Here is a 12,297-nt window from a genome sequence, read left to right on the forward strand (position 1 = left end):
CTGGGATTTAATGAAGGTCCGTGTTTAGATATCAGGTCATCTCAAATAATGTTTCCAGTTCTGAAAAAAATGACCCCCCTCAAACCAAGACTTCTGTGTATCTGGAGGGTATGTGAGTGACAAAAACTCTGGGGAAAAAAACCTAATACTTATTTGGCACATAAGCAGAGTTAGATTCCTTATTAGTAAGACATTGTTTAGCATTCTTTCCCTTCTTTTGTTTCTGTCTCCCATCCTAAGAAACTCCTCACAACTGGAAATCTTCCAGCCCAAGGCTGACCTGCATTCTTATATGCAGCCAACTGTCACTAAAGAGTAACACTTGCAACTTCACAATTTGCTTAATTTGCAAGTAACACTTGCAAAAATGAGGGGGAAATTCCCTTGTCCACAGTGTAGAAAGAACCCTGACCACCACTAATTCTTTTAAACCAGTGGTTCTCAACCATATCACCAGATCTAATCTTTTATAGCAAAACATGTGGTATGCCCCATTTACTATCCTGTAGTGGAATTCACAGATAAAATAACACATGTACACTCATCAACTCACGCAATGTGCCTTCAGAGTCTGAGCACTCAGAATCATTGCTCTAACAATTCTTTCCTTTCTCTCCTGCGTTATCAGTTTTTCCTCTCTGCTTGGTCTTTATTTTCAATAAGCAAGCTGTTATTTTTCCTGTCTCAAAAAAAAAAGCAACAAAGTAGAACACCAACCTTCTCTTGACACTCAGTCTTCTCCAGTTTCATGGCTTTATATACCTAGTCCTATGCTTATGTCTAGTAGGTCTTCATAGAACCATTCAACTTTAGTTTCTTCAGCATTACTGGTCGGGGCATAGACTGGGATTACTGTGATATTGAATTGTTTGCCTTGGAAACAAACAGAGATCATTCTGTTGTTTTTGAGATTGCATCCAAGTAGTGCATTTCAGACTCTTTCGTTGACTATGAGAGCTACTCCATTTCTCCTATGGGATTCCTGCCCACAGTGGTATATATAATGGTCATATGAGTTAAACTCACCCATCCCAGTCCATTTTAGTTCACTGGTTCCTAAAATGTCGATGTTCACTCTTGCCATCTCCTGTTTGACCACTTCCGATTTGCCTTGATTCACGGACCTAACATTCCAGGTTCCTATGCAATATTGCTCTTTACAGCATTGGACTTTACTTACATCACCAGTCACATCCACAAATGCGTGTTGTTTTTGCTTTGGCTCCATCTCTTCATTCTTTCTGGAGTTATTTCTTCACTGACCTCCCATAGCATATTGGGAACCTACTGACCTGGGGAGTTCATCTTTCAATGTCCTATCTTTTTGCCTTTTCTTACTATTCATGGGGTTCTCAAGGCAAGAATACTGAAGTGGTTTGCCATTCCCTTCTCCAGTGGACCATGTTTTGTCAGACCTCTCCACCATGACCCGTCCCTCTTGGGTGGCCCTACATGACATGGCTCATAGCTTCACTGAGTTAGACAAGGCTGTGGTCCATGTGATCAGTTTGGTTAGTTTTCTGTGACTGTGATCAGATTCTCAGAGGGCACAAACAGAACCTTGTGTGCACCAGGACCCAGGAGAAAGGAGCAGTGACCCCATAAGAGACTGACCCAGACTTGCCCGTGAGTGTCCAGGAGTCTCCAGTGGAGGCGTGGGGTGATGGTGGCCTGCTGGAGCATCGGGGGCAGAGTACAGCAGTGCATGCATGGGACCTTTTGAAGGAGGTCACCATTATCTTCGTTATCTCCACCATAGTTAGTAACGATAATCACAAAGGCTAATACTTTTACCCTTTTACATGCAGTGCATTGTATAATATTCATATCATCCTTATGAAGAGCTACAGAAGATGTGAAAACTGTAGCCTAGAAGAGGAAAAAATAAGAATAAAAACCTGTCCAGGGCTTCCCTTGTGGCTCAGTGATAAAGAATCTGCCTGCCAATATAGGAGACACAGGTTTGATTCCTGGTCTGGGAAGATCCCACATTCTGTGGAGCTAAGCTTGTGTTCCACAACTATTGAGCCTCTGCTCTAGAGCCTAGGAGCTGCAATTACTGAGCCCATGAGCTGCAACTACTGAGTCCCACAGGCCTAGAGCCCTCTGCTCTGCAAGAAGAGAAACTAACTACAATGAGAAGCTAATGCACTGCAACTAGAGAGTAGCCCTTGCTCATTGCAACTAGAGAAAAGCCAGCACAGCAAGGAAGACCCAGCACAGCCCCCAAAATAAATACATTAATTAAATAAAGTTTACAAACCTGTCCAGCCTAACAGTCATACTTAGACCACAGACATAGATCTTTTCTTCATGTTGAATCAAGGGTTAATTTCAAATCCCTAATGCTGCTGCTGCTGCTGCTGCTGCTAAGTCGCTTCAGTCGTGTCCGACTCTGTGCGACCCCACAGACAGCAGCCCGCTAGGCTCCTCTGTCCCTGGGATTCTCCAGGCAAGGACACTGGAGTGGGTTGCCATTTCCTTCTCCCTCAAATCCCTAATAGTAACCAATTATAAAGAAGCAGGGAGCTTTCCCAATAGCTCAGTGGTAAAGAATCTGCCTGCTAACGCAGGAGACGTGGGTTCAATCCCTGGAGGGAGAAGATCCCCTGGGGCAGAGCATGGCAACCCACTCCAGTATTCTTGCCTGGAGAATCCTATGGATACAGGAGCCTGGCAGGCTACAGTCCATTAGGTCGCAAAGAGTCTGACATGACTTAACACTCATAAAGAAACAAATGGTGTATATAGTTGGATGTTTTATCTCTGCTGACTCCAGACAGCTATTGGGCTCAGCAGAAGCACTTTTACTTCACCTTCATGTCAGAATGAAAGGGCAGAACAGACACCAAAGACGGATAGCATGAGCAAATTGTGAGGGTGAAATGCAGTAAGTGCCCAGCATGAAGTAAGTGCTCCATAATAGTTTGTTGCTGTTATTATTAGGCTTCCCCCATGGCTAAGTGGGTAAAGAATCCGCCTGCAATTGTGACAGGAGACCTGGGTTAGATCCCTGGGTCAGGAAGATCCCTTAGAGAAGGAAATGGCAACCCGCTCCAGTATTCTTGCCTGAAAAATCCCATGGACAGAGGAGCCTGGCAGGCTGCAGTCCAAAGGGTTGAAAAGAGTCAGACATGACTGAGTGACTAAGCATGCATGCTGTTATTACTATTATTGTGAATCAACATCGGCAGTGTAGAATTCAGCCTGATAGACTTTGCAGATCACAGAAGCTGTTCCAAGACCACCATTTGAGAACTCCTGCCTGAAAGACACAGCAAATCATCCTCCTAAAGTTCTCTGTTTATGTCTAGAGAGGATTTTCATACTGCTTTAATGAGCTCCAGGATGCTCTAAAAATATTATCTCATGATGTCACTTTCAGCTAAAGAAATGAGTAGAATCAACACTGTAACCTCCTGACTTTACTCACCAAGGCTATAGGGGCTAACAGTTGCTATGGATACTCTCTTATCTAGGACTAAATCATCAGGTTTCCAAAACCTGACATGAATTTATTGGCTGAGGGTTGGAAACAGGAAGTGGAGAATGGAGGGCTGGGATAGGCTTCATAGATAAAGATATGTAAACAATCATCATTGACTCAAATAGCCAAATCTTCTCATGGAGTCACGATACAGTTCTAAAATGCAAAAAGCAAAATAACCATGTTGGAGGGAGGAACCAAATACAGTCCAAAGATTTTGAGATTTCAGAAATGACAAGGTAAGTTGAAAGGAAATACATGTAGAAAATATAAGGAAATGACTGAAATTTAAGGGCAAGGTCAGGTTGCTATAAACCACAGGATAGTGGGTATAACTCAGAAGTGGAACAATTGATTGGGTAGATAAAACCATTTGCAGTTTCCCAGACTGGAGACATTTCCTGTCTTAGATGTCTGGATCTGTTTCAATATCCAAGTAGCCTGGCGTTGGTGGTATAGTGGTGAGCATAGCTGCCTTCCTAATAGCCTGACTTCAAAGTGTTCATGGGAGCGGAAAGGACAATTGGCTGTGTGTTTATTCAGTGCTAGGCAAGGGGAGTGGGAGTGGAAATGGGTGTAGGAAGTAAGTCTGGGTTTAAGAGCACAGAAGCCGCTAGAGGATAACCGTTTTTCTCCAGGCCAGCATCCAGGGTACTTTTCAGAGAACAGGAAAACCTGGGAGGGAAAAAATTGGAAACCAAGAAGACACAAGCATCTCTGATGCTATCTAGGTATGTAGGTAAGTCACAGTGTTATTGGGCATTCCAGGGGAAGACATGAGAAATTCTCTTTTTTAAAAATTAAAAAAATTTGAGGGAACTTCCTGGTGGTCCAGTTAATAAGACTTCATGTTTTCGCTATGGAAGGCTTGGGTTTGATCCCTGGTTGGGGAACTAAGATCCCATAAGCTGTGCAGCATGGTTTAAAAAAAATTTTTTTTTAAAAATATTTGTAACTTTATAGAAATGTTGCAACAATAATACAAGGAACTTCTAAATACCCTTTTCTAGTCACAATATTTAAAATTTTTCTTTCCCTCATTAAACTTTTCTTCTTTCTTTTTCTGTAAACACACATGCACATACATACATATGATCCACGTTTTTTTTTTGGCCACACTACCTGGCTTATGGGATCTTAGTTCCCCCTACCGAAGGTTGAACTCAGGCCCTATCCGGTGAGACCGTGGAGTCTTAACCACTGGACCCCAGGGAAGTCCCCATATGATCTTTATTTGGAATCTTGGAGAGTAAGTTGCTTGTATCATGACCCTGTGCAATATTTTAGGATTCATTTTCTAAGAACAAAGATATCTTCTTTGACAACTGTAATATAAATTTGAAGTTCCACATACCAAACACTGACATAGCACTCCTATCTACTCCATTGACAATATTCTTGTATTATCAATTGTCTCAAAAGTGTTCTTTATAGCAATATTTTTTTCTGGTAGGGAAGGTCTCTCTTTGATAGGGGCATGAGGCTGGCATAGCAGGACAAAGGCACATACTCCTTCTCTCAGCCTCTTTAGGATCTTTATTAGTAGGGGAACTCTGATGCTCATTTGTTTGGTTTACTTTGGTTTCATTCTTAATCCCTATCCTCCTTAAAGACTATAAAAACTAATCAGCAGGAAATACCCAAGTGCTAAGAAATCTATAGTAGTAGAAAGGATTTGACTTGACAAGATGCAGTTTTAGCAAGGGGAAATTTGGCTCCCTCCCTCCAGTCTCCCCTCCCCAATCTCCCTTCCATATCAGCCTCAGTTTAGGAGCGAAAATGAACTATAGTACTTTTTCTATTCCTTTTGATCTTTTGGGGGGAAGGTGGGTAGCTGGGAGAATAATAAATACTTGAATGAGCAAAAATTAATTTGGGAAAAAAAATTAGGGAGTTGGTCTCCTATGGTAATTCTAGTCCTTTACTGAGAATAAGTTTCTAAAAGAATTTCTCTCAAGGAAAAAGTGACACTGTATTCATCTTTTTACCTATTCTTTTTGGTGACTTGGAACTAATTTCTGTTTAAAAGTCAATTGATGCCAACCTTCCCCCCTGATTCCCCATATGTGACCCAATTATAGAACAGCTTCCCTGGTCATCTGGCAGTACTGCATGATCCACACATTATTCCACAGCAACAGGGAATGAATGAGAGGGCAGGAGAATGGGAAAAGAGTGAGAAAGGATCTCCGCCTTGGGTGAGGGATGGATAATGTGGAGAAGAGGGAGGAGAAGACCCCAAAGACTATGCTTTCGGGGTTTTGGGGAGTTTAGGATCTCTACTGGAGCCAAGTTTCATCTCAAAGTCAGTCCTCTGTTTCCCTTCTTCCCACCAGGCAAAATGAAGCTGACTCTGGTGCAGATCTTCTTCATGATGTTGTTGCTGCTGCTGGGCCTAGGGGTGGGCCTGGGCGTGGGACTCCAGATGGCAGCAGCCGTCCTGGAGGAAAGTGACCAGCTACTGGATGAGTTTCTGTCCAGTGACTCACAGGACAAAGTTGAGGCCACTAAGGAAGGACTGGACAGCCGAAGCATGGAAACCCTGCTGGTTAGCAACAAAGAAGTGGTGCAACCAGAAGACACCATCACCAGTGAAGATGAAGTTGGCGGAGACAGGATGCTCAGAGCTGAGGTTCTTTTAGAGAACAACAAAGACTATCTTAGGTCTGACATGCTGGATAGGGAATGCAATGCCCTGATGGCACCGAAGTTGAAGTCAAAAGACCACGCATGCATACCCCAATACATATTTATCCATGAGGAACTAGATGCAGTCAAAGCTGTCTGTAAGAGTCCTGCTGTTGCCTGTGATCTCAAGGGAGGCAAATGCCACAAAAGCCCCCGTCCTTTTGATTTGACATTCTGCAAGTTATCCAAATCAGGCCAAGTGATTCCTCACTGTAATTATGTAACTTTTATTCTTGAAAAGTACATTCTTATGTCCTGTAGTGACATGAAAGTCCAGATAACATCTGAATCATGAAGTAACTTTTCTTCACCTTCTCACTTTTGTCTTCCTTTCACTTCTTTTCCTTACTGTTCTCATCCTTAAGTATTCTGCAAAGAAGGGTTTGGCAAGAGAAGCTGGACTATTCTGATAAATACAAAAATATAAATCTTCTTTCCCTAGGGTTCAACCGACTTGTATTTTGTTCCTAGGATTAGAGGTGGCACAAGATGGTGATGATGTCTGATCTTTGTAGGTTCTGTCTCTTGGAGTCTATCCCTTGTCCTGGAAAAAGATAAGACAGTCTCTTTTATGATCTTGGTCATTAGGCTGTTCCCTGGTCTGGAGGCCTTTAGATGTGGAGTACAAGAGTTTAATGCATCCTTACCCATGTCCTTCCCAGCTAGCCACCATGAGCTTCTAGAGCACTCACATAAACCTCCTGGGCTTCCCAAGAAGCACTTCTCTGCCGTAGATGCAAATTAAAATGACTCTACCTGTGACTGTATTTGAAAAACCATATGGACCAAGTTTCTTTTCCTGACCCCTGATTGTAGGTGTACCACCTTGGTGCAGTGTTATTGTTGGTGCAGACCGAGATCAAACATGTTCTGGGGCAAAGACAGCATTCATTTTCCTGACCCTTCTCAACTCTTCCCCCTCCCATCTTTTGCTACCTGTCATTTTGCATCTTCTCTTCCCTCGCTTTGTTTCTCCCTCACCCCCAGCCACTTTCTCCTAGTCTTGTTTTCCTCTTCTTTGGGGGCTCTCCCTATTCTTTCTATGAATCCTTTTAGAAATTCATTCAGCCAACACTGATCTCTTATGCCATGCCAGGTAAGCAGATGCTGGTCTTATAAAGAGTTTGGCATAGGGGTTTAGAGGGAGGGTGGGTCAGGAGAGTGATGAGAATAGAGAACTATTTTTTAAAACTATGTCCAATAAGTAGAATAATGCTCACATTAGATGCTCAACAGAAGTAGAATGAATGGGATTGGAGGGAATTTTATGCTCACTCAGTACCTCTTTCTTTTTTTTTTTTTGTTCTGAAAAACAAGAAAGTTGGTGAAAGAATATTTTCAGCAGAAAAGGGACTGGATCTACTCAGAGAAGAAATGCTATGGAGTTGAATAAATAGAGGGTGTAAGTGGTTGCCCCAGCCTATTTCCTCTGAACTCAGATCTATCAAGAAATAGTTTAGACAGGCAGGGGTACAGAAGAGATCTTCAAAAATGGCAATAAGGATTCACTATGTGACTTGATTTTGAGATTTCCTTTCCTTAGGGTTTTTTCTGCTTTAGCCTTCTAGGCAGTAACACACTCAAGAGTCAGGGACATCCATAAATGGGAGACTGGAGGAAGGAAAAGTTTGTCTTACTCTGCCTGGCTTTTCTTTTCCTGTTCTTTCATCATTTAGTCCCTAATTTCCCTTATCCTTCCTGTTCTTACAGGCAAGCAACCACTTAAATGCTTTGCCTCTAGTCTCTGCTCAGATTCCCCTATTTCAATATTTCCCTTATACTTTTGACTCACCTCTCCTGGCAGTGACCTCTCATGAGCAGTGTTGTTAGGCAGGAAGTGTGACTACAGCTGTGGGCTGCCCTGACCTTTCAGAGGTGGGTTGAGGAGTGGCAAGAGGCAAGGCCCTGGGCAAGGCAGATTTCTACCCTTCGTGATGGAGGATGTCTTTCAGGAGAAATAGACAAAAGATGATTTAAGACAAGGGAGAAAAAAGAGAAGTGGATGTGAGAGAGGAAAGAAGAGGGGCTATCGGAGAAAATCATTCCAATTTTAGTATATATGCTGCCGAAGCGAGCACAGAGAAAATCAGTCATCCAGTAGGTAAACCAAAAACACTGAAGATTGGGAATGGAATGGGAAAGATTCCAAGTTTGACGTCTTGACCATAAGACAAAGGATCCATTGTGTGGGGTGAACTATTAGGAGACTGGAATTGGCAAGAAACGGAAGCCAATATGTTTTCATTCACAGATGAGACTACATCCTCTCATAGGTTCCCACCAGCTTCTCTCCTTAAGCGTGTCCACACTCCAATGAGTACCTCTATCACCCTCTTTTGGTCTTCACTTCAGACAAATCTCAGTGGTTAGGTTTTTATCTGACTATAGAAACTATTTCAGGAAGTTCAGTTCAGTTTCCTATTTCAGGAAAGCAATTTACAAAGCCTTCTGCAGGCTCCTAGTGGCTTAAGCAGGAAAACAGCTTGGTAGGTGTAACGGGTTGATAAGATGTGGGAACTTCACTCACCAGAAATAGAAAATTAATTCCCTTGTGGCTCAGCTGGTAAAGAATTTGCCTGCAATGTGGAAGACCTGGGTTCAATCCCTGGGTTAGGAAGATTCCCTGGAGAAGGGAAAGGCTACCCATTCCAGTATTCTGGCCTGGAGAATTCCATGGACTGTATAGTCCATGGGGTCACAAAGAGTCAGACACAACTGAGCGACTTTCACACACATAGCTCAAATGATGCCTGATTCATAGAACTTCCACAAAGTCTTCTGGCTTCAACATATCTCCCACTTTGCTCTTCCAGGGTATATGCTTACTTAGCCCATATAACAGGCTCTCAAAGCTTTTCCCAATGTTCCTAAATCCCCAAAGCTCTGAAAACTGAACAGTTTTCTTTCAAAGTGGTTCCCAAACTCAGTGAGATGTAAGTCTGACTGAACTGACTATGTTAGTATAATTATTATCTTTATTTATTCTCTATAATTTTTATGGCTTCCCTGGTGGCTCAGTGGTAAAGAATCCACCTGCCAACACAGGAGAGGCAGGTTCGATCTCTGGACCAGGAAAATCCCCTGGTGAAGGAACTGGCAATCCACTCCAGTATTCCTGTCTGGGAAATCCCATGGACAGAAGAGCCTGGTGGGCTGCAGTTCGTGGGGTCGCTAAAATTCGGACACAACTTACCGACTAAACAACAACAATGACTATTACACATTTCACTGAGGAAATATAAAAATGTCTGATTATGAATACTGCCTCAGATAAACTCTTCTGGGGATGCATAAGTAATATATCTTATACCCCCACACAATGTTGCTTTTTAAAATCCTAAAAATTCTGTTTCAAAATGCATTGGCCCTATAAGTTTCAGGTAAGGGATTGGGACCTATATATACTCTTTAGTTAGCCCTTAATTAATCTGAGTATTTAGTGAGACCATAAGCATTTTTGTGAAGACAACTCTGTTATGAATTTCTTCTATATTTTCAATACATTTATTGATCAATGGTTACCTGCTTACTGATTATCCAGTACCTCCTCAGAAGTTATAGAAATTGTATGAAACATAGAATCATGTAAGACAAGCAAGTTTTCTGACTTCTATCAAATGTTGCACACGCAAATAAAAAGACCTGAGTGGCTTAATTCATGTTCCTGAGGACTCTGTGTGAATTCTTTTAAGACAAGCAGGAAAGAAACTACCATTGTATGATGGGCACTGTATGCTAGGTACTGTCCATGCTTGGTTTTATGTAGTTCTTGTAAGGAGGTGGTATTTTATTAGTTCCACTTGGCAGGTAATAAGCAACAGTCTCAGAGAGTCCAAGTTTACCTGGACGAAGGTCACCCAACTCATAAATGGCTGATCTGTAATTTGAATGGAGGATTCTTGCTTATAGAGATGGTTTGGGAGGTTTTGGGTTAAACAGAATTAAGTAGGTTTCTTTTATGCAGTTGGCATAACCTATATATTAACATGACTTATGACTCTCTAATAGGCAGAGATCATATTCATCATTTCTAAATTTTTTTCATCATGAAATTCCTCCCTTCTGAAATGGCAACCCAATCCAGTATTCTTGCCTGGAAAATTCCATGGGCAGAGGATCCTGGCAGGCTATAGTCCATGGGATTGCAAATAGTCAGACACGACCGAGCACACACAGTTTTCAGCAGCTTCTAGAACTAGTGTTTCTAGTTGAGAAAAGTTGTTACAGACTTTTCAAAGCCCTTCACCTGACTTTGTTCATCTAATACACTTATCATGGGGGCTACCCTAAAGATTCATATCTATGTAAGATTATAAAGTAATCTACTCAGATTATTAACTAATTCATATAGCAAGGAAGAAAAGAGTCAGCTCAGCTCTTGCTTCTGAGAACTTCAGGTTCCTTATTTGTAAAATGAGATCATGATAGTACCTACTTCAGGGTTGTTATGAGAATGCTATGAGCTTAAATGGCCTTTAGTAGAGCTCCATGACTGGCAGCTGCTTTTGGTGGTGATGTTGCTGGACTCACTGCTTGTGGAAAGCACAAGCATTTTAACAACATTCTTCTGGAAGCAGTGCTGTGATACAATATGCAATCCATTAGCTCCAGTTTCTGTTCTGATCACATTGGCTAGTATGTGAATATGTGGCGTCTTGAACTCCTCGAATTCCATCCCTTGGTGGCCATTTAATTTACATACTTGGGGCCAGTGCAGTCCTCAGACCTGAGTGGACAGGACCGTGATCTGGAGCCTAGCCTCTGAAGGGTCCCCTATACTTTGAACTGCTTTTTACTTAGGAAGTTCCCCTCTGGTGTCTGGGACTGACTGGGGCCAGCAGTGCCATCTGAATCAGGTATCCTGAGCTTGGGCTGGGACTTCTGTGGGCCCGAGTCCTACTTCTCCCCTTCGGGACACTGCTCCCTTACCCCATGTGTGTGGCCAACCAGCTGCCCCATAGAAGTTCACCTATGGACTCAAGCCAGGCCCTGTTTCCAGGAGGGTGCCTGGTAAGTAGACAGTTTCTTCTGGCTGGTGTGGTATTTCTCTTGTGGGACCACACAACAGTGGGTCACCAGAATGGTGCTGACAAATTGATTTTTCATGACTCAAATATATCCTGGACACAGAATGAATTTAGGACTCTGGGTTACCAATGGTCACTATTCACCCTTGGGCTTGAGTGCCTAGATATGAGGCTTCCCCAGGACCCACGTTCATACTGCTCTGCTTCTTCTATCTACAGCAGTTGAGGATGAGGGGCTGCATACACGTGTCCCTACACTGTGAGCTCCCCACGGCTCCACCCAGGGTGGACCCCACCCCTTTGCAGGCTCCACACCATATGAGGCATGGCAGGCTGCTCCTATCGCCTGTAAAGACTTTTGAGATCATTGCTCTGCAGTGCCAGTGGGGCACTTCAGATCAATGCCCTCTCTTGCCTCTGATTAACAGATGATGACATGTTCTCTTAACCTGTGCAAGCTGAAGTATGGTCATTCCTTGTGTGAATGGGATTGCTCTTTCGCTCTGCCTTGCCTGTCCTCCTGGATGGTGGCAATGTGTGGAAGGCAGGAGTATGGTGTGGTCAGTTATGAAGGAGGTGGCATTCCAGGAATGTGGTCATCATGGCCTAAAGAGTTCAAGAGAATTGTACACCTGAAACTAATATACTATTATAAGTCAATTGTGCTCCGATTAAAAAAAAAAAGAAAACTTTAGAAATTCTTAAGTCAGTTCTCAAAAAAAAAAAAAAAAAAAAGGCTGTTCAGGAGAAGATGTGGTTAGAAGATGTGTTGTTTTTTGTTTACACTATAAAACTCCAGATGGCAAATTTCACATGGCCAGAAATTTATTCTCATTTTCCTGTCTACTCTTGGTGCTATGGTCTGAATATGTATCCCCTCCAGAATCACATGTTGGAATCCTGAGGCCCCATGTGATGGTGTGAGCAGGTGGGACCTTTGGGAGGGAATTAGGACATGGAGCCTTATAAATGGGGTTAATGCTTCTGCAAAAGAGATCCCCCCGAGCTCTGCCCTGACCATGTTGGCACCCTGATCTTGGACTTCCAGCCTCCAGAACTGTGAGAAACAAATTTCTATCATTCATAAGATACCCA

The 12,297-nt window shown here is 42.7% G+C and overlaps 1 protein-coding gene across 2 annotated transcripts; it reads left to right on the forward strand.

The window, feature by feature from the left end:
* Positions 1-4,119: 4,119 nt before the first annotated feature.
* On the forward strand, positions 4,120-6,622 carry RNASE10 (ribonuclease A family member 10 (inactive)). 2 transcript variants are annotated; one of them, XM_043920195.1, is made up of 2 exons: positions 4,120-4,218; positions 5,824-6,622. In XM_043920195.1, exon 2 carries the CDS (start codon positions 5,829-5,831, stop codon positions 6,468-6,470), a length of 642 nt encoding a protein of 213 aa, XP_043776130.1. In that variant the 5' UTR covers positions 4,120-4,218; positions 5,824-5,828; the 3' UTR covers positions 6,471-6,622. The 2 variants fall into 2 exon arrangements, with proteins under 2 accessions (XP_043776130.1, XP_043776129.1); XM_043920194.1 differs by having other exon boundaries at positions 4,133-4,226.
* The last annotated feature ends 5,675 nt before the right edge of the window (positions 6,623-12,297 follow it).

The sequence above is a fragment of the Cervus elaphus genome, chromosome 12 (assembly GCF_910594005.1).
Source record: "Cervus elaphus chromosome 12, mCerEla1.1, whole genome shotgun sequence".
Classification (NCBI taxonomy): Eukaryota; Metazoa; Chordata; class Mammalia; order Artiodactyla; family Cervidae; genus Cervus; species Cervus elaphus.